Source organism: Hippichthys cyanospilos, chromosome 1 (assembly GCF_059441005.1).
Source record: "Hippichthys cyanospilos isolate Australia breed blue-spotted pipefish chromosome 1, RoL_Hcya_1.0, whole genome shotgun sequence".
In the NCBI taxonomy this organism is placed as follows: domain Eukaryota; kingdom Metazoa; phylum Chordata; class Actinopteri; order Syngnathiformes; family Syngnathidae; genus Hippichthys; species Hippichthys cyanospilos.
In genome coordinates, this window is record NC_142369.1 from 8,457,309 (window position 1) to 8,476,952 (window position 19,644).

General features: G+C 38.1%; 1 protein-coding gene across 3 annotated transcripts in view; it reads right to left on the minus strand.

Annotated features, from left to right (window-relative positions):
* Positions 1–19,644, minus strand: part of arap2 (ArfGAP with RhoGAP domain, ankyrin repeat and PH domain 2) — a 105,890-nt gene that overhangs the window by 28,385 nt on the left and 57,861 nt on the right. For all 3 annotated transcript variants that reach the window (XM_088420525.1, XM_088420445.1, XM_088420375.1), the window contains exons 14-16: positions 16,299–16,473; positions 10,267–10,392; positions 525–669 (exon numbers count right to left, since the gene is read on the minus strand). In XM_088420525.1, coding sequence (XP_088276651.1) covers positions 525–669; positions 10,267–10,392; positions 16,299–16,473 — 446 coding nt within the window. The remainder of the gene's footprint in view (positions 1–524; positions 670–10,266; positions 10,393–16,298; positions 16,474–19,644) is intronic.

Below are 19,644 nucleotides of genomic sequence, written 5' to 3' on the forward strand. Positions count from 1 at the left end.
GTGTGTTTTGTTTGTTTGTTTTAATGTAATGCTTTTGATGTAATGCTAATATTGGGACAAGCTTTGCAACTTCTGAAGCCTCCTGAAAATTTTGGATTTTGGAGAGACAAGATTCTAGCTAGCAATATATAAATACGAACCATACAACCCTGCACAGTGCAGGAAAGCTGCTAAATATCTAATATTTTGCATCTTCCTCATATGTATCTTCACTCAATCTACTAATATGCTCGGAATGTAAGGCTATTCATATATTAGTGGTTCATTATTACTGCCCTTATTGCTCTATTATTGTTTTTTTTGTTTTTATTTTATTGCCTTCCTTATTATTTGCTCGATTATGGAATGTAGTCTGCTCGGGGAATTGAACAGTATAAGAAAAAGAATACAAATTTAATTGTGTGGTATGACAATTCAATTGACAATAAGACTTTTGAATCTTAAATCTAGCAAGAGTAAGTATTTACATGTACTTACAGATGGACAATGTAGAAAAATGTATTTGCTTTTGCGCATGGTCATACCCTGCCGAGGTCATCATCTCAGCGTTGCTGATGGCCAGGCTAACCACTTCGGCGAGGGCCACCCTGCCGACCGCCGTTGGACTCTGCGCGCTCTCGTAATACGTCAAGAATCCGCCCTCCAGTGTGCACCAGCGATGCACCAGCTCTGAAAAATAAATTTAAAAAAATCATTTGTATTTTGGGACTCGGGAGTTGCTTAACTATAACTTCTGAAGGACTCAAAATGATTTCGCAAAAGAAGATTTGACTCAGTTTGTGTTCTTTGTCTCCGGTCTCTCTTATTGATGACTCAGTCAATGCCTCTAATGTCACATTGTAAATATTATTTCTTATGAATGCGCCTTTGTAAGATTAGGATTGCTGCATTCTACTCGAAATGAAAATGACTTTTTCAAACCCACCCCCACAAAAAAAAAAAAAAGACTTTTGAATCAATGCCACTTGATTCCGCCGCTGCTCCCTTATCAAAACCGCATTGTCTTTTTACGACCGCCTGACTGGGCGAATTACACATCCAATGAGAATGAAGTTCATGCAAACATACCTAATTTTGGATTTTCAAAGTCACCGTGCCATCTGTTTCTTTCTTTCTTTGTTGTGCTGCAAACAAACACGCTCACACAGAGAAAAACAAACCCGGCGCGCCACCCGTCGCCCCAAACTTTCCACTGTATTCATCTCATGAATATGCTAATTCTTCTGCCAACTGCGCACGGCGCTTGTGAAGAAGCGGATGGCGTCCCAATAAAAGTGCCTGCAACTGGCTTTTTCAAGGAAAAGGATGCGAGAAGCACAAGGACGCCATTCACCCTTGCACCGCGTCTCAGTGTGGCTCTTTTCCGCGTTTCCGTGTCGAAATAGGACAGACTTGAAAAGTGCAACATGGCTACTCGCTGCGGGCTTTCAAAAGATAGGGGCAAAGAAAGTTCTTCTTTGAGAATAAAATGTAAACAGCGGCCGCGAGAGAGTCATCATCTCGGGGCGCTGAGAGCTGTGCGGCGCGGGGCGAGCTGGGGCGCCGCATTTTAAGGGATTGTAAATGACGATGCAAAAGTATTGGCGTAAAAAGATGCGGTAATATGGCTTTCCTGCTGAAAACGTTCCATTTATTTTGAAAATATACAACTGGGGATTATCCAACTTTGAGCTGGAAAAATGCATTCTGCTGGTGTTATAACTTTAAAAGCAAAAATGTAGTTTTTTCACATCAATATGCATGGCTTTTATTAATAGTCTTGCTGATGTTGAAAAAAATCTTTTTTTTTATTGAAATGAACTTTTTTTTTTTAAATTACGGAAAATGAATAACCCTAACCCTAAAAACAACGTTTTCATATTGGGATTGCAGTTTTTCTCTTAATAAAAAAATATATTTTTTATTTTATGTTGATGTAACGATACTATCATTATTACGGACTGTTATCTCTTAAAAATAGTTATTCTTGTAATAGCAGGACTAATCTAAAACATAAAAAACTATACTCAAAATCATGCAAATTTTTCTTTGACTTTGACCTTTAAAAATATTACTTTTTACTTGAAAAATAATTGACTCTGCTGTTGTTTTTCGTCTTAATCAGACAGTGACAAGGCTTAAAAACTATAAAAATCGAAAATAAAAACTTCAAAATCTCAAAATAGGTTTTAAATAATTTACTCATTTATCGATAATATACAACTAATCTTAAAACATTTAATAAAATTCTCAAAATCATGCAACTTCTTCTTTGACTTTGACCTTTAAAAATATCCCTTTTTAGTTGAAAAATAATTGACTCTGCTGTTGTTTTTCTTCTTTATTAGACAGTGACAAGGCTTAAAAACTTTAAAATTCAAAAATAAAAATCTCAAAAGAGGTTTTAAATAATTTACTCATTTATCAAAAATATACAATAATAAAATATACAACTAATCTAAAACATTAAACTAATCCAAACATTAAAAAACTATTCTCAACATATGCACTTTTTGCTTTGACTTTGACCTTTATAAATATTATTAATATTTATTAATATTATTTTTACTTTACTTTTTAATATATATATATATATATTTTTATTAATATTTATTAATATTATTTTTACTTTACTTTTTAATATATTAAAAAGTAAAGTAAAAATAATATTAATAAATATTAATAATATTTTTAAAGGTCAAAGTCAAAGCAAAAAGTGCATAATATATATAAATAGTTTTTTAATGTTTATATATATATATATATATATATATATATATATATATATATATATATATATATAAAGAATAATAATAAAAAATCTATACTTGATCTATTCTAAATGTTATTTATTTTTTTCTTGAAAATGTATGACTTATTTATTGAGACTTTTGAGATATTCTTTATACATCTCAAAAGATGGACTACTCTTCTCCAACACATGCAACTTTTAATGATCTTTTTTCCAAGATTGTGACTCCAATCTTGAAAATACACTGCTATTTTTGTGGCACGTTCTAAAATGTGACATGGCTACTTGCTGCAAGCTCTTAAGAGAAAAAAAAAAAAAAAAAAGCTTCTCTTCGGAAAATAAAACACTAATAGCAGGCGCTAAAGAGTCATCATCTCGAGACGCAGCCAGCCGTGCAGCACAGAGAGCAGGCGTGCCATATTTCAAGCCGCCGCCGCCGCCGCGCTTCAACGAAAACGCGTCCCTGGATTGTTGCGCTTTTAACGAAAATGTCACGTCCATTTTTTTCTTTTCATTTTTTTTTTTCTCGCTCGGGAGGATGTCTCTAAGTGCTCGTTGCGCGCTCATTTTGACTTTGCTCCCTCTGTCCCCGTTCTAATAACCAAATTTGTAATAATCACGAGTCTCCCGCCGTCATCGTCTTAAGAGGCGCGCTTGATTTCCCAACAGCTCTGCCTCGTCTTATTAAGGACTTTAAATTATGTATGAATTTGTGTGTTGGCAAGTGGAAGGAAGGTCGGTAAATGCGGGGATAAAAACTGCCAGGTACACACCAAATGACATACAGGCCAAATATGGGCATTTTCAGTCTTGATTATCGGATAGAGATGAAATATTATCTTGAGGTGTGTTCAAAGTTATTTTTCCTCCTCAAAAATGTTCACGGACAAAAATTGGAAATGTCAATGTGCTAGATCAGTCAAATGAGGTAACGGGTACCCCTTAGGGTACTTGAAGGAACTCCAGGGCATCCTCCAGATTTAAAAATAAAATCCTTTAAAAATATTTATTGAATGAATTAAAGGCTTCAGGAAAATATAAGTACATTTTATGTTCGGAAGGATATTCAATTTTACTGTTTTAAAAAGCCAGATTCTCCCCCATACAAGAATGGTTTGACCCAACTTGTCATGCGCACCTCTCGTTACCTGTCAAGTTCATGACATCTCTACTATGATCCCAAAAGCGGACACTTTAAAATTGGATATTTTTCTGTGGATAAAAATGTATTCATAATGATTTCTTTTTGTGAACATGTCTAACACTTTATGTTGATCATTTTTGTGGTTAAATTTGTATTGATAATTTAGTAAATTAGGAGATCTCTACTGAAATCCTGAAACAGGATGCTTTATGTTTTTTTTTTAATTATTCAGTGGATAAATATTTATTTATAATTATTTCTTTGTGAGAGCAGGGCCGACACTTTACGTTGATTATTTGTTTGTGCACAAATATTTATTAATAACTCATTTAATTATTTAGTTTTGTGAACAAATCTCTTCTATGATCCAAAAGAGGACACGTTATATTGATTATTGTTTTGTGGAAGGTTCTAAAGTTGAAAAAAATCAGACACTGATGGCATGTTTCAAGTGTTTTTTTTTTTTTTAAGTGAAAAATGTTTTACACTGGTTAAGGGGTACTTGGCTGAAAAAATATTTCACAGGGAGGTGCATCTCTAAAAAAAAAAGTCCACTGTGAAAAGAGAACAACTGTGCTACATTATCAGATGCCACCAAAGGATTACACTGAAGGATTATCCAACGGTGTGGGGCGTGCAAAATGGGATTCTACCTTTCCAATCTCCTCGGAAAAATCCCGGGTGTTAATCGTAAATGTTAAACTGGATACACGTATAACGACAGCCCTCGTGAACAGGATCATTTTTCACTTGCTGATTATAGTCAGCAAAAGCCTGAATGTCAGACTGAAAGATTATCATGATCGATTATTTTGTTGTGTGGGGTGTGTAGAAAATGAGTCTCTCCGATCAGATGGAAATTGGTCGTGGCTGCCCATCCGAAACGCTATGCATGATATACCGATACGGATAATCAGGCCAAATTTGGCACTTTTCCACTCTTCCAATCAATGTTTCAATAATCAGATGTCTTCAAAGGTCTGTCCTGACCGATTATCCTGTGGTATGGAATATGTTATTATATAAACGCATATTATAATGTTAAGAGTTATTTAAACTTGCCGGGTTTCTCGGAAAACTGTCGTAATCAGTAATCTTAAATGGGGCACATACATAACGATAATTGGCTGATAATAGCCAAATTAGCCAAATTAGCCTAATTTTCTCATTTATGGCAATCAAAATTTTTAAAAATCCAGGTCATCAAATGCATCTAAAAAGATTACCCTGACCGATTGATGATCCTCTATCGAGGGGCTTACTAGGAGTGATCCCGAAAACTGTCATGGGCGACAATTGTCAATTTTAAGCCCGTTCAATATTTATGATTGCAAATGAAGAAGCTCCTGTTTGTGGTATGTGACTGCGCAATACGACTCCCAAGACATTTAACAACAAAAACGCCAAGAAAAAAAGTTTACAAGCTAACTGCAACTTTTTTTCTAACGCTACTTTTTTTTTCTACTGGTCAACAAAATGCCCTGCGGCACCACACTGCCTCCCACAGGTCACTCCTGGTATTGCAACAGAGATTGATAAAGTGTATGAGTTGTAGTTTGTGTGTTGGCTAACTGCAACTTTTTTTTCTAGCACTACTTTTTTTTCTACTGGTAAACAAAATGCCCTGTGGCACCACACTGCCTCCCACTGGTCACTCCTGATATTGCAAAAGTATTGTTAAAGTGTATGAGCTGTAGTTTGTGTGTTGGCTAACTGCAACTTTTTTCTAGCGCTACTTTTTTTTTTTTACTGGTCAACAAAATGCCCTGTGGGACCACACTGTCTCCCACAGGCCACTCCTGGTATTGCAACAGACATTGTTAAAGTGTATGAGCTGTAGTTTGTGCGTTGGCTAACTGCAACTTTTTTTCTAGCACTACTTTCTTTTCTACTGGTAAACAAAATGCCCTGTGGCACCACACTGCCTCCCACAGGTCACTTCTGGTATTGCAACAGACATTGTTAAAGCGTATGAGTTGTAGTTTGGTGTTGGCTCACTGGCAGTTTATTTTCCTCATCATGCATGGTGTCGCAACGGGCTCATATTAACTACATATTTTTTAATAATCTGAGTGTTATACTGGCACCCATTTTTTCTTTCCATCCATTCTATCACGGGATGCCAGATGCTTTGTAAAACAACACAAAAGTGGGAACAATAGCACCTGATTTGCAATCAAGCAGCTGTTCCCATTTCCACGCAGCAAAGACCCCCATGGTTGATCCGCTCTCCGCGGGGGACCCCCGACTAACCCGCCAGAGACGAAATCTGCGTTTTTCTCCCCTCCGAAATGAGCCAATTAGCTCGCGAGCGAAGCCGGGACGCTCCCGTTGGAATTCTGACAAAAAGGAACGCCTATATGGCCTAATCTCTCACTTTGTGACGTTCAATAAACGCTTAAGTGTGCAAAATGAGCCGGCTGATGAGACTAATCAACACAATCAATACGGCCATTACAACCAGCCGTTCTTCATCAACATTTAGGAATAAAGATGTTTTACCGCCAAGTTTGCCAGTCAAACCCAATTGGGATTGACTAGCACCAACTCCAAAAGTGAAGACCACTTTATAACTGTTATCAGCGATGAAGACATTGGAGGGACAGCTTGTCGGCAAACTTGAAATGAAATTTGAGACGCGAAGGGATTATGAGATTGACCTTGGTACTCCTCAATGAATTTAAATCCTATTACCGTATTTTCTGCACTACAAGGCGCACCTAAAAGCCTACAGCTTTCTCAAAAAAATGCCCGGTGCGCCTTATACAGCGCATAAACCGCGAGTTTTCATTTTTGGAGGATGAAAAAAAAAAAAAAAAAAACTTAATCATCATATGTAAATTTTTACCTCTGCATTTCACTTCATGAATGTATTTTTTTTTTATAATTAAAATTGTTAAACATCTTGCTTGAAAATTTGATATGCCATACAGTATATGCTCCAATTTTGAATCAATTTATATGAGGACAAATCACAAAAAATGCATTTTTGTAAAAGAAATTTTGTCAAATAAATCCAGAAACTGTTTTTCAATCAATAAAACAATATATTTTAAAATTTTTAGTTGAAATTTGATTCAAAAATTCAAGTTTAATATGTAATTTAATCACAATTATATTCTTTTAAACTCTTGATTCATCTTGGTATGGATCCAAACGGTCTTTTAATGTAATCAAGAGATATTTGTTCCTATTTTCATGTAGTAATTTCTAAAAACCATCTTTATTCTTAATTTCTGATTGTCTATTAATAAAGTTTGACTGACTTATCTGAATGTTTTGTTGCTATTCTCTTGAGTGCATCGGATACATAACGCAACCCCAACCACAACCGTAGCTTCTATTCTATGTGCCTTATAATGTGGTATTAGGCCATTCTTTGAAGGTGCGCCTTATAATCTAGAGCGCCTTTTAGTGCAAAAAATACAGCAATCCATTCCAGTACCCAAAATAACATTACAACTTATTTTAAGAGAAACATTAGAGCTCCAAAATAAAAGAGCCAGAAAACAAATATTGTTATGATTTATTTTGAATGCCTGGTTGATTTATGATTTATTTTGAATGCCTATTTTGAATGAACACAGGGAAGCATTGAAAGCCTTGAAATGCTAAAAATAAACTTGAGTTGTGTAATCCACTCCGCTACCACAACTCCAAAGGCTAACTTCAAAATAAAAGTCTTCTCCCACTATTGCATCGTCGTCCATGTATTATTTGGTGTGTTTATTTTGAAGCCGGCTTTCGCAACATGATGTTGGCCTGTGATGTGATGTTGTGTCTTCCTTGCTAGCTCGTCCTTTTTTTTTTTTTGGGGGGGGGGCTCGCCTTAAAGATGTGGAAACTGGGCAGTGCTCTCTTTTCTCAAGCCGTTGCAATGCTTTAAAATAGTTGCCTTCCTGTTTCCTGTGTGCTCATGTGAAATCCAGACGCTTGCTGGCAGCGGTTTTTGCATCATCACAACCTCCTTTTTTGGATGCGTTGCTTCGGCTTTCTTTTTTCTCCGCCCAAACTTTTCAGTGGTGAAGAATCAATGCTCCTCTTTATTTATTTATATATTTATATATATATATATATATATATATATATATATATATATATATATATATATAGGCACACTTTAATCTCTCAGTGTTGGAAGTATCTCCCGTATCTCATATTAAGACAATTGTCCACTACACTCCGCGACAAAAAGTGCCTTTATTAAGACCAACATGAATTATTAAGATCCAGGGTGTATCTATAGACCATCAAAGCATTAGCCGTCCCGGACTACCTCACTCAAAGCAGCACTTCCTTGCATTTTTAGAGGTTTTTGGAACGTAAGCCCAGAATATTTCGGCGGTAAAAAAAATGCTTGGAAGCTTTTTTTTTGTCATCTGAAATGTATCTAAAAATGTTCTAGGCTGATCAGATTTTACTACACAGTAGAGAGAAGCTCTTTTCTGCCTGTAACGGCAGCTCCAAACCAAAATAGCTTCCTTCCTGTTCACATTCAGACATGTGTCCTTGAGATTGTCATAACGGACATGTCCATCAATTTCTGCGCATATGCATGGACTGCATGGCTTCATTTCAAATTTCTCCCCGTTCACTTGGGGGAATTGTGATTTTGTAGTCTGTTTGAATGTGGATAGTGCCCTGAATATATCCCACAATGCAGCTCGATTCCATCCGGGGCTCACTGCATGTTCAAGACGTCCTATACCGTTCATCTTCTCCAAATGACGCCTCCATTTTTCCAGCCTTTTCCTCCTGAACCAAGCAACCCCACCCACGCAGTAGCCCTCCATCCCTCAAGGCAGCATCCAAGATGGCTCCCTCTCCCAATTACCCATGAGCCCCAGGGACACTCCAGCTGTTTGGAAAGGTGGGACCACTGCCGAGCAGGGGGGGCGGCGGCTGAGGGAACTGGGAGTCAAGTGGAGTCTGAGTCTGACTTTTTAACTACCTAGCAAGGGAAAAGTTTGAGAAATCCTGTGGCCTTTTTCAGGTCAAAGTTGGCTTCAGTCAAATGTCACAGATATTTTTTTCCACTTCTAGAGAGTATCCAGGCAAGTCAGGATTCTGAAATGCATATTATCAGAGGAGTACCAATACATGCCGAAATGAGTACGCTTGTATGTTCTGCTTGCAGCGGTTGGGTTTTAACTCATTCAATCCCAAATTTAGGTGTTCAATCCCATGTACTTTTGTTTTAAATTTTTTCAGGTTTGGCTAAAACAGTGCTTCTCAATTATATTTTGCCACGCCTCCCTCAGGAAAAAGACCCCCCCCCCCCCCCCCCCCCCCCACACACACACACACACACACACTCGACTATAAATAAGATTGTTATCTATAAAACCTGTATAAGTATACCTCAACCTGTATTCTTTGTAACAATTATTTTTTACAGCATTTATACAGGTTAAAGCTTAGTCTAAAACAGAAAAAAATACCCAAACAAAACAAAAAAATTCATGAAAATTCTTATTTTATTGCGACTACACTTCGCATGACAAAAACAAAGCCTTTACCATGGGGGTCATCTGCACCCCCCCCAAGTAATTGATTACTTTAGTACATCATTACTTTAGATTATTACTGCAAATGTTTAATATGTATATACAATTTTGATGTTTTTACGTTGGGTTTTATATGCATTAGCTAATTACCATTGGTTTCTATTGCCCGCCATAAAACGATTTCGCTTCACGATCCCAATTTCATTTAATTTCGTATAGCGGGGGTCCACTGTACTGAGGGAAAAAATAGAGACACTTTTTCTGAGTTCTGATGTGATAACCCAAACCATGAATCTTATCAAAATGTGTTTGTGTATTTCTGCATGACAATATGAAATAGTATCTTTTTTTTTTATTTGTTTTTTTTACTAGACAGGAAATTACTTTTCAATAGAACTGATTAATTGACAAAACAATCAACAGGTTACTTGATGAACATAATTGTACTGCATCCCGCATGTGAAAAAGCCCACTGAGAGCCTAAAAATGAAGCAGAATGTGTTTTCTTATCAAATTGCAGCCTATGCGATTGGAAAACTACACCTCCAATCCATTTGAATTGGATTCCTTGTTCATCACTACTGGATCGTAACCTCGCAATGAATTTGGGTCTCTCATTATTTTGAATAGTCACCGACGGCCATCTGTGAGGCTCGCCGGCACCTGTTTGAGTCCCCGAGGACATTCATTGATTGTTGCGACCTGAGTGTTTGGTGTAGGGATTAAACGATTGCGGGTTTGACAGCTGACGGGCTGACACTGATTGATCGATGAGTGCTTAACTGGAGCGGACCCCTGACTGCGGCGCACTCCATCGGAGCCCTCGCCAGCGGATTGATGGGACCTGTCGTCCCGCCCCGGCGACGCGGCACGCGCTGGCTTACCGTCTCCTCTGCGCCGGTCGGACGGCGTCCTGCCGTGGCCCGGGGAGATGTAGAGGAAGCCGACCATGAAGGGGGACGCCTCCGACGGGGATGTGTTGTCAGACCACGGATCGAGTCTTGGGAAATCTGTTGGGTGGGTAAATCACGACGGGTAAGTCATTATTGATCCTCAAGCACATTTACATGGATTCGCAGAAATAAACAGTCAGGCGGCACTGAAGTTGCACTCGGGGTCGAGAAATATCCAAAAGGTGGAACGAAGTAGTGCGGAATTTGGCGTAAACGTTATTGACTGGCAAACTCCCTCCAATGCAAGTCTAACGGGCGTGACTGTAACCGTACGACATTTAGGAATAAAAGCAAAATTGGTGATTGGCAGCAATGTAATTCATTGCTAAGCCATCGGTGACGTCATTGATCAGCTAGGCAAACTGTACCGCATGCACACATGTACCTTACAAATCCTGCACAGTGCAGGAAAGATGTTAACTGCATAATATTTTACACTATCTGGACTGCTATAATATGCTCAGAATGTGAGTCTATTCTTTTACTAATGCCTCATTATCACTGCCCTTATTGACTTATTATTTTTTTATTGCCTACTTTATTATTGTGTGGAAGTCTGCTCAGGGAAGTGAACAGAATAAGAATGTCATTGTGTAGTGTTACAATGCATATGACAATAAAACTCTTGAATCTTGAAATTGTAGGACTGTTTAAAGGGACACCATTACGCCTTTTATTTGCACTCGTGTGACCGGCCTTGTTAAACTATGGCAAAAATGCTGCATGATCGTTTGATAAATATTTTTGTTATTATCCTATAAACAGAGTAAGATAATATTCGGTTAATAAAAACTTATTTAAATAGAAACGTTGCCCTGTTTGGAATCTAATGAATGAATGATTGTTTATTCTTTTTATTCTTAAACTCGTCAGTTGGCCTCCAAAATCAAATATATATATATATATATATATATATATATATATATATATATATATATATATATATATATATAGAGAGAGAGAGAGAGAGAGAGAGAGAGAGAGAGACAGACAGACAGACAGACAGACAGACAGACAGATAGACAGATAGATAGACAGATAGATAGATATACATACAGGCACACATATATGCATACATCGATACATTTTTTTGCATAAGTCAATAAAAATGTGGAACAGACACATAATAAAGCCTAAAAAAACCTTAATTTTCAAACAGCAGTATAATGTAAGGCTAGAATATTTTCTTTGTTGTTTTTTTTTTGTACATGCGCATGCGTAGGTCAATACCCCATGGCATTATGGGGAAAAAAATGCTGGTTTTTAGACTAACATGTACTTGCAAATATGCCCAAACAATTTTGCCTGTGAGCAGCTCGGTGACGCAGTGGTTAGCACGTCCGCCTCACAATTTTGGGACTCGAGTTCAAATCTACCTCGCTCCGGCCTTCCTGTGTGAAGTTTGCATGTTCTCCCCGAGCCTTGTGAGGATAAGCTGCTACTGAAAATGGATTAAAATGGATCAAAAATGCTTACCACAGCCCACACTTCCTTCCGTAAAAATCACAATAAGTCTTGATTCTTTTTCTAAATCATTCAGCCATACCTCAATATAGTGATTGCAGCATATGTAATCAGGTTATAGTTGTCATAAACCCTTGCAAACATCCATGTTGGAGCGAATGTAAATAAGGCAGTGTATATGCTGTAACAAGCTTCCCTGTGTGAGTCGTCCAAACAGCCCCCGCGGGCCACTAAAGCTGGCCTCGCTTAAGATGGGACCGCGATGTCTGCGGGGGCGTCGGTGGAAGAGTCTGGCCTCCGCTGATTGGCCGCGTCCCCAGCGAAGGGAGGGCGACATGATCGAGTGCTCAATTAGCCATCTGGTCGCCCGTGGCAACCGCCGCCAAGTGCTACCCCGCGAGCGGCGGACAGCGGGGCAATGAAGACGCCGCACAAGAATCGGGCCACACATAATAAATGCCGCTATAATTGGCTACATGTGTAAGGCAGGGTGAGTTCTAATGATAACATGGAAGGCAACATTCGGGGAAAAAAGGACCCTCGAGCAGCAGTGGGGACGATATGACTTGAAAGCATGGCCGTACAGGGGCCCGGAAAAGGGGCTTTTTACACCATGGCTTGAAACTTGTAAATCGGGGTTTGATCATCCAGCTGAAAAAAACGGTGGAACCCCTAGATACAAACGCTTCTGTACATGAAATATTCATTCACTCCGGCTAAATTTTTGCCACTTGATACAAGAGAATATTCAATGTTCCCGTGATAACTGGCATGCTAGGTAAGGTAAAATATAAACTTTAATATAGCATTTATTTCGAGCTAGGAACTAATTAGGCAATTTACATGTAAAATGTGATTCACTGTAAGAATGATTCAGGATAAAATCTACACTTCGGTACAGATTGTATTGCTATCTAGAGGTTCCGCTGGATTTTAAAAATGAAATTCCATTAAAGCAGTTGTCGCCAAACGGACTGGATACGGCCCACCTCCAAATTTTGTTTGGCCCCATCCACATGTTTTTTATACATGTATTAAAATATATTGTGCTGGTAGTTGCTGTATCACTTATTATAATTTTTTAGCTTGCTTTCGGGTTTTCACGGTGACGTTTTAGAGGTAGCGATGCCAACAGCTGTGTCCAAAAGAATGTTCTAGTTCCATGGACCTTTATAAAGAAAAACCAAAAAGGGATATTTGGTTATTGTTTATTTCATACACCGTCTTTTATTTCATTGACTCTTTCCTCTGGAGGGCCAGTATATTTAGCATTTTCACTCACTTTTCACAGCCAATAGAATATTGTGTATATGGGTGCAACCTTTGAAAGATTGACTTCCATTCTTCAGTTACACTTGCAGCTGTGTTGTAAGTGTGGAAACACTGCCATCCAATGGTCACAGTTAGCACTACAGTGCTTAATTGGCTTACATTAGCTAAGTATTAGTCAAGTATAAGCCATAAAAAATTGTATTTGAACAGAATTTTACTATTTATTATTGTTATTACTATTTTAAATGATGAGAATTCTCATCCATGGCACTGAATGCGTTAATAGTTTTAGTGATTATTTTCTTCTTTTTTTTTTTTTTTCCTATCAAGATCCCAGAAATGGTTTTTCATATTTGGTTATTCAAGGATTTCTGGAAAACAATAAAATGTTCACGATCATCACACATTTTGTTACAAACTGACCCTGGCCCCCCATGAAAGAAGGGCACATTTTATTCGTGGACCCCTGCATTCGAGGAAGGTGCTCAAAGGCACTCGAGACAAGCGGTGACAACTCCAAAGACGAACTTTCACGCCATATTTTTTTGCACGCTGCCAGATTATTTTTGTCTCACCCTCCCGGCGCCGAGCAGTCTGTCAACAGCTATCACCGTGTTTGCGGTGTCGATATTAGCGACGGCGCGGCGACGTGGTCACACGTTTACCGTTGCCAAGAAAGATCCACAGCATGGCTTCTTGAGGTGTGTAGAAAACATCTTCATATTTTGCACCTCGCCTGAGCCCTTTTTTTTTTTCTATCCTGAAGCTTTTTGTTTGTTTATTTGTTTGTTTTTAGGTCCACTAGGGAAAAAAAGACAAATGTAGGTCTTTATGCGCATCATTGGGGAACGAAATGCACATGAAGAAATACAACAGACAAAGCTGAAAATATACAAGGGACCACCTCAGCGGAAGCCTTTGACTATAGTGGATGGCGGCATCATTGAAGCCGCCCCGGAGGTTTTCAAAATACGACATCACGCGGCCCCCTTTTGCCTTTATGCGAGATGTGGATATGCAAATGAATACACTACAATATCCCAAGGTGCTCCGGGGCGAGCAGGTGTAGGTGAGGGAACGAGGCCCGTGGGGGGATCGGGCTACAAATGAGCCACAGCGCTGGGGCAGGAAGGAGCAGAAGCTCCAAATCGAGGCAGCTCACAGCTTTGTTTGGCACGATATGGAATTTTGTGGTAGCTTGGGGAGACTTCAGTTACGTTCGACGCCATACTAGCTCTAAAATGACTTTTCTGGAAAAATGTATTTGAATGCCGAAATGATGAATGAAAAAAATACGAAAATGTGCAATTATGTTGAAAGATGTGGAAGGATAAGTGAAAATGTGTTTGTTGTTGAAAAATGAAATAGAATAATGTGGAATTATATCAAAATGTATGAACAAGTGGAATGGTGTAGAAGGATATCGAATAATAGTATTAAAAAATGTGAAACATGTTGGAAAAAATCTAAAATGACATGGAACGATATGAAAGAAAAATATGGAATAATATAAAATTATACTGCATAATTGCTTGATATTGAAAAAGAAATGTGGAATGATGTGAAATGATGTTGAATGGTACGGAATAACAAATATTGAAAAATGTGTAATGTTTTGAAACAATATTGGTGAAAAATGTGCAACATGGAGAAAACCGTAAAATGAGATGGAATGATATAAATAAATGAGATGGAATAATATATCATTGAACTGTATAACTGCTTGATGTTGAAAACGTGGAAAAATGTTAAATGATATTTGAGAAAATTAAGCAATTTGTTTTTGAAAAATGCAGAAGGATATTGAATATAGAAAAATATGGAATTACGTGATATGGGATGACAATGATATTTAAAATGTGGAATGATGTTAGATTATATTGATGAAAAAGGTGAAACATATTGATTAAAAATGTGAAATGATAGGGAATGGTATTGAAAGATATGGAATAAAGTGGAATTGTAAGGGATGATATAGATTGATATTGAAATGAATCGTATTGGAAGATATGGACGAAAAATGTGGAATGATAAGGCATGATATTGAAAGATATGAAAAATTTTACTTTAATGAATTTTACTTTAATTTTTAATGATGTGAAAATGAAATTGAAAAATATGTGCAAGATGCTGGTCGACACTTGACACACTTTGCATGAATATGGAATGATGAGTGAAAGATATAAATGATGTGGAATTATTTGGAATTTTATACACAGGTATAATGATGTGGAACGATATTTGTGAAAACATTCGTATAAAATTTGTAATTGTTGATATTAGGGAATTTTTCTCCAACCCAATCCCAAGAATTGAATGAGTTGAATAAATGATAACGCTGCAAATGATACTGCGTGTGTTAAATTTGATTTGTTTTTTTTTTCTCTCACTTTTACAGAAAAAGTAATCAAAAGAAAAAAATCGACCTAACCCACATGTAGATTTCAAGCAAGGACATAAGTGTGACACATCTGCAGGCCAATTAGTGTCGAGTGTTGCTTTCCACCGGCGCACTTGTTTTCACTTGTTGCAAAAGAGCACTGGCCCTCACACACACAATAGACACCATTTAACTTGAAAGCCTACGTTGTGATGCATTCAAGTGCAGTCGGCCACCACGTGACCCCGCGCCAGCAATTAAAGGCGCCTACCAGTCGCAAGCATCCACAAACAATATATTGGTTCTTACATTTAATTACTGTATTTTCCGCACTATAAGGCGCACCGGATTATAAGGCGCACCCTCAATTAATGACATGTTTTAAAACTTTTTCAATCACAATATAGTAATACTCAAAGTAATAACAATAATAACTCAAATAATAACTCTAAACTCTCAATAGCATAATAACTCAATGTCAATATGACCAACCTTGTTCAACTGATTATAAGGCGCACCATCAGCTTTTAAAAAAAATTAAGGCTTTTGGGTGCGCCTTATAGTGTGGAAAATACGGTACTTACACAAAGATACCATGGGTGTCCAACTGAAGGTCCGGGGGCCAGATGCGGCTCCCCACCTCACTTTATGTGCTCCGGCAAATCCAAATTTTTGGTACTGACAATCATACTTCAAATTTATTGGGCTTTACAGTCATAACGCCCCTCTGATAGAAACTGTATCTACAATGTGGCCCAGTTTGACAACCCTGCCCTCGACCCAATAATTTCAAAAGCTGCGTGCGATTGGTTGGAATACTGACAGCATCAACAGGGGGCGTACTTACCCAATAGCTTGTTCTGATGCAGGAACTCCATCTGCAGCCTTTGGCCGGCACGCTGGGCTAGGAGGTACGGCGTGGAGCAGGTCGGGTCCCCGGTGGCGCACATAACATCTGCCCCGCTGAACACCAGCTCCATGGTCCGCAGTACATCGGGCAGCATCACGGCGGCGCACAGCGCCTGGACGCGCATCAAACGAAAGCAGTCAGTGGACGTCTTCCGTCCATCCGCCTCGTCCCCCGGGGACGCTTGTTTTAAACCTCCTTAATAATGCATGGTGAAGATAATGTCTTTTTTGTGACACGGATCAAATTCTTGGCGCTCTGTGGGTTTGTAGTCGCAAAACTCATTCACGCATTGGAGTCAACTAATGAAAATGTGAGTAAGTCAAATCTTGGTTCTAGGAAAAGAGAACACTTTTGGTGCCCCCACTCGACGCATAAATAAGAGTATTATCGATAAAAAATTGTGAAACTGTGCCTAAACCTGGATCCTTTTTACCGTTAATAAAAGAAAAAATACAATATAAATCCATTTTCAACAACTGTTAATTATTTTTATAGTGTTTATACAGGTTACAGCTTAGTCTAAAACAGAAAAAAATAACCAAGAGCATCAAAGTGCCTGAAACTAAAAAGAAAATGATGAAAACTTTTATTTTATTGCGTCCCAGCTCAAATAGTTGAGAACTGCATTAAACCAACAGAAAAAAAATCGACCATCAGATTTTAACCTATATAACCCCACACATGTATTTTGACCTTTTTTTTTTGTTTTGTTTTGTTTTAAGTCAAGACATTTAATTTAAGGTACTTATAAACTTATTTTTTTTTAAGTCTTTGGCTAAAGGAGGGTGCAAACATTGCTGGTGAATCAAGCAAGCAAAGTAACTAATTTTTTAGGTACTAAAACTATGAAAGCAATTGATTACTTTAGATTTTCAAGTACTAAAGGCAATTACGCAGTTCACTACTAAAGTAATTGAGTAATTGATTACTTTGGGAAATATGTACAAAAGGAATCAATAACTTCAGCAATGAACTACTAAAGGAATCAAATAATGGATTACTTTAGGACTTAATTAAGCGCCCACCATTCTTACACACTCTATAGCCAAATACTAGTGAAAAATCAAAAAAGATCTGAATAAATACCTATGTTGGGACTCTTCAAAACGGAAAAACATTTTTTGGGATTGAATGAGTTCACAACCAATCAATCACGGTTCAGCCGCCGAACGTCACATGACCAACAGGCGACGCATGATTGATCGTTACCCAAGGTGATGTCATTTTCAGGTGACAGCAAGTAAAAATGTGTTTTCAAAAGTATTAAACTGTCCATAAAAAATAATTTAGTTATCCAATTAATTAGACAAAATATTAATGTTTTACTGCTAAGAAATTGTAAAAATAAACAATTACCTCTTGAAAGCAAGCTATGCACGAGTTTTGAATGTTAAGGTGACATTAAAATTGATTTTAAATTAGTAATCATTTTTTTCTGAGAATTTTCCACATTTATTTTTTTCCAAAAACCAAACCTTTAAATAAATGTTTGTTAAGTTTATTTCTTCCATTAAAAGCTAATATTCCTAACCTTAACCCTAACCCTTGCCCAAAATGTTTGAAGAAAATCCAGGTTTTATTTTTGAGCCATTTTACCCAAAATCTATTCGTTTCCAGTTTGAAATTATGGCTACTCGACTTCGGTTTCGTCAAACTGAAGCAAAATCTTCCTAATACGAGGGCAAAAGTGTGGTCTGACGAGACCAAGTTCGCAATGACTTATCGTGGTCTCATTTTTGTCAATTCCAAAACTTTGGGGGGTGTAGACTTTTTACATATACTGTATCCACTGGATTTTATCTGAAGATTCCAATATTGCCAGGCTGAGTGAGAACAACGCTTGCATAAACGCTTCCTTAAGCATGACCACATAAAAGTTTAGGATGAAGTTCTGCTCGCTGATCTCAAAAGAGAAGTTAAAATAAGATCACATTTTAATACTTCCTGCGCGAGTCATTAAATGGCTAATCTTTTTTGGGGGGGAGGGAATAAGGAGCCGGGAATATAATGACGACGAGCAGGACAAATGGGCCGCGTTAAATATAATGAAACGATTTCAACGAGCGTAGGGGTGGGACCGCAGGTGGAATAACGTCAGTGCTGAAGGCACAAATTGACTCTTTGCGTTTGCTGTTGTGTCCATGCGCTGCATCCAGGAGTTAAAATTCATTTTCATTTTAAATTAAGCCCGTAACAAAGTGCGGAAATAGCCAAGCACTGAAAATACTTTCAGGGTGTGACTTTTCTTCTATTTTCCAGCCGCAAACGTTGAACTATACCGTGCCTGACGGGCTAAGACAAAAGAAAAGAAATACATTCTTTTGTCTACTGTAATTGTTTTTCCAGATAGGCAAACTTTTATAAACACAAAGCGCCGGAGAGCGCTTTGTTAAAAGGGATCATCTGTCACAGCTACGAGAATAAAGGCGGGATAAAAGCCAGCCGAGAATGCGCCGTGACCGAGGAAAACATTCCCCCGCCCGCATCCGTCTCTTCCCATCAATCGGCTCCATTGATGTGACATTGTGGACGATGACCCGCGACAAAGTGGATCCACTGGCGGACGCGCGGAATCTCAACGAGCAACCTTTTCCCTTTCATCCGAGTTGGCCCCCGAGTAAGGAAGCGGCATCGATCGGCGCCGGGGCGAGGCTGCCTACAAAGGGCTTATTGATAAAACACCTGAAATAACGACAAAGAACTCGCAGAAGGCCACCTAAAGTTAGGGCAGAACAATTTAGAATAACAATAATAGACATTGGGATTGCGGGCTCATGAGCCATTATTTTTTACAAGGTACGTTTTACATGGATATTTTATATACAGGTAAATACAGTAGAAGTGTTTTACAAGTACATTCAAAAGTACAGTAAATCTCCTCTCCAACGAAACCTGCATGTGCAAAAAAAGCCTTTACCATTTTTTTTTTACTTTTTTACCTTTTTACTTTTTTTTCCGCATACGATGATAAATCCCCCTGTTGCGGAATACAAAATGGATGTTTTTCCTGCGTTTGCGTTGCACTGAAATTCACTACGACGAAAACAAGCCTGCAGCAGAAATCTAGCTTGGTTTATACTTGACGTGCACCACTTTATACTTGGAGCGGCTTCCCCCGCAGTCGGATGATATTCTCCCATACTCTAGGTGGCAGTAAATGGAGTCTACAGCATACAAACAACATTACTCTATAACAGATGTAGGGAATTTTAGTGGATTCAAACAATTTAAATTGTTCCAAGCATTTATTCAACAGACTGACTGAAGTGGTGCCAGCCAGGAG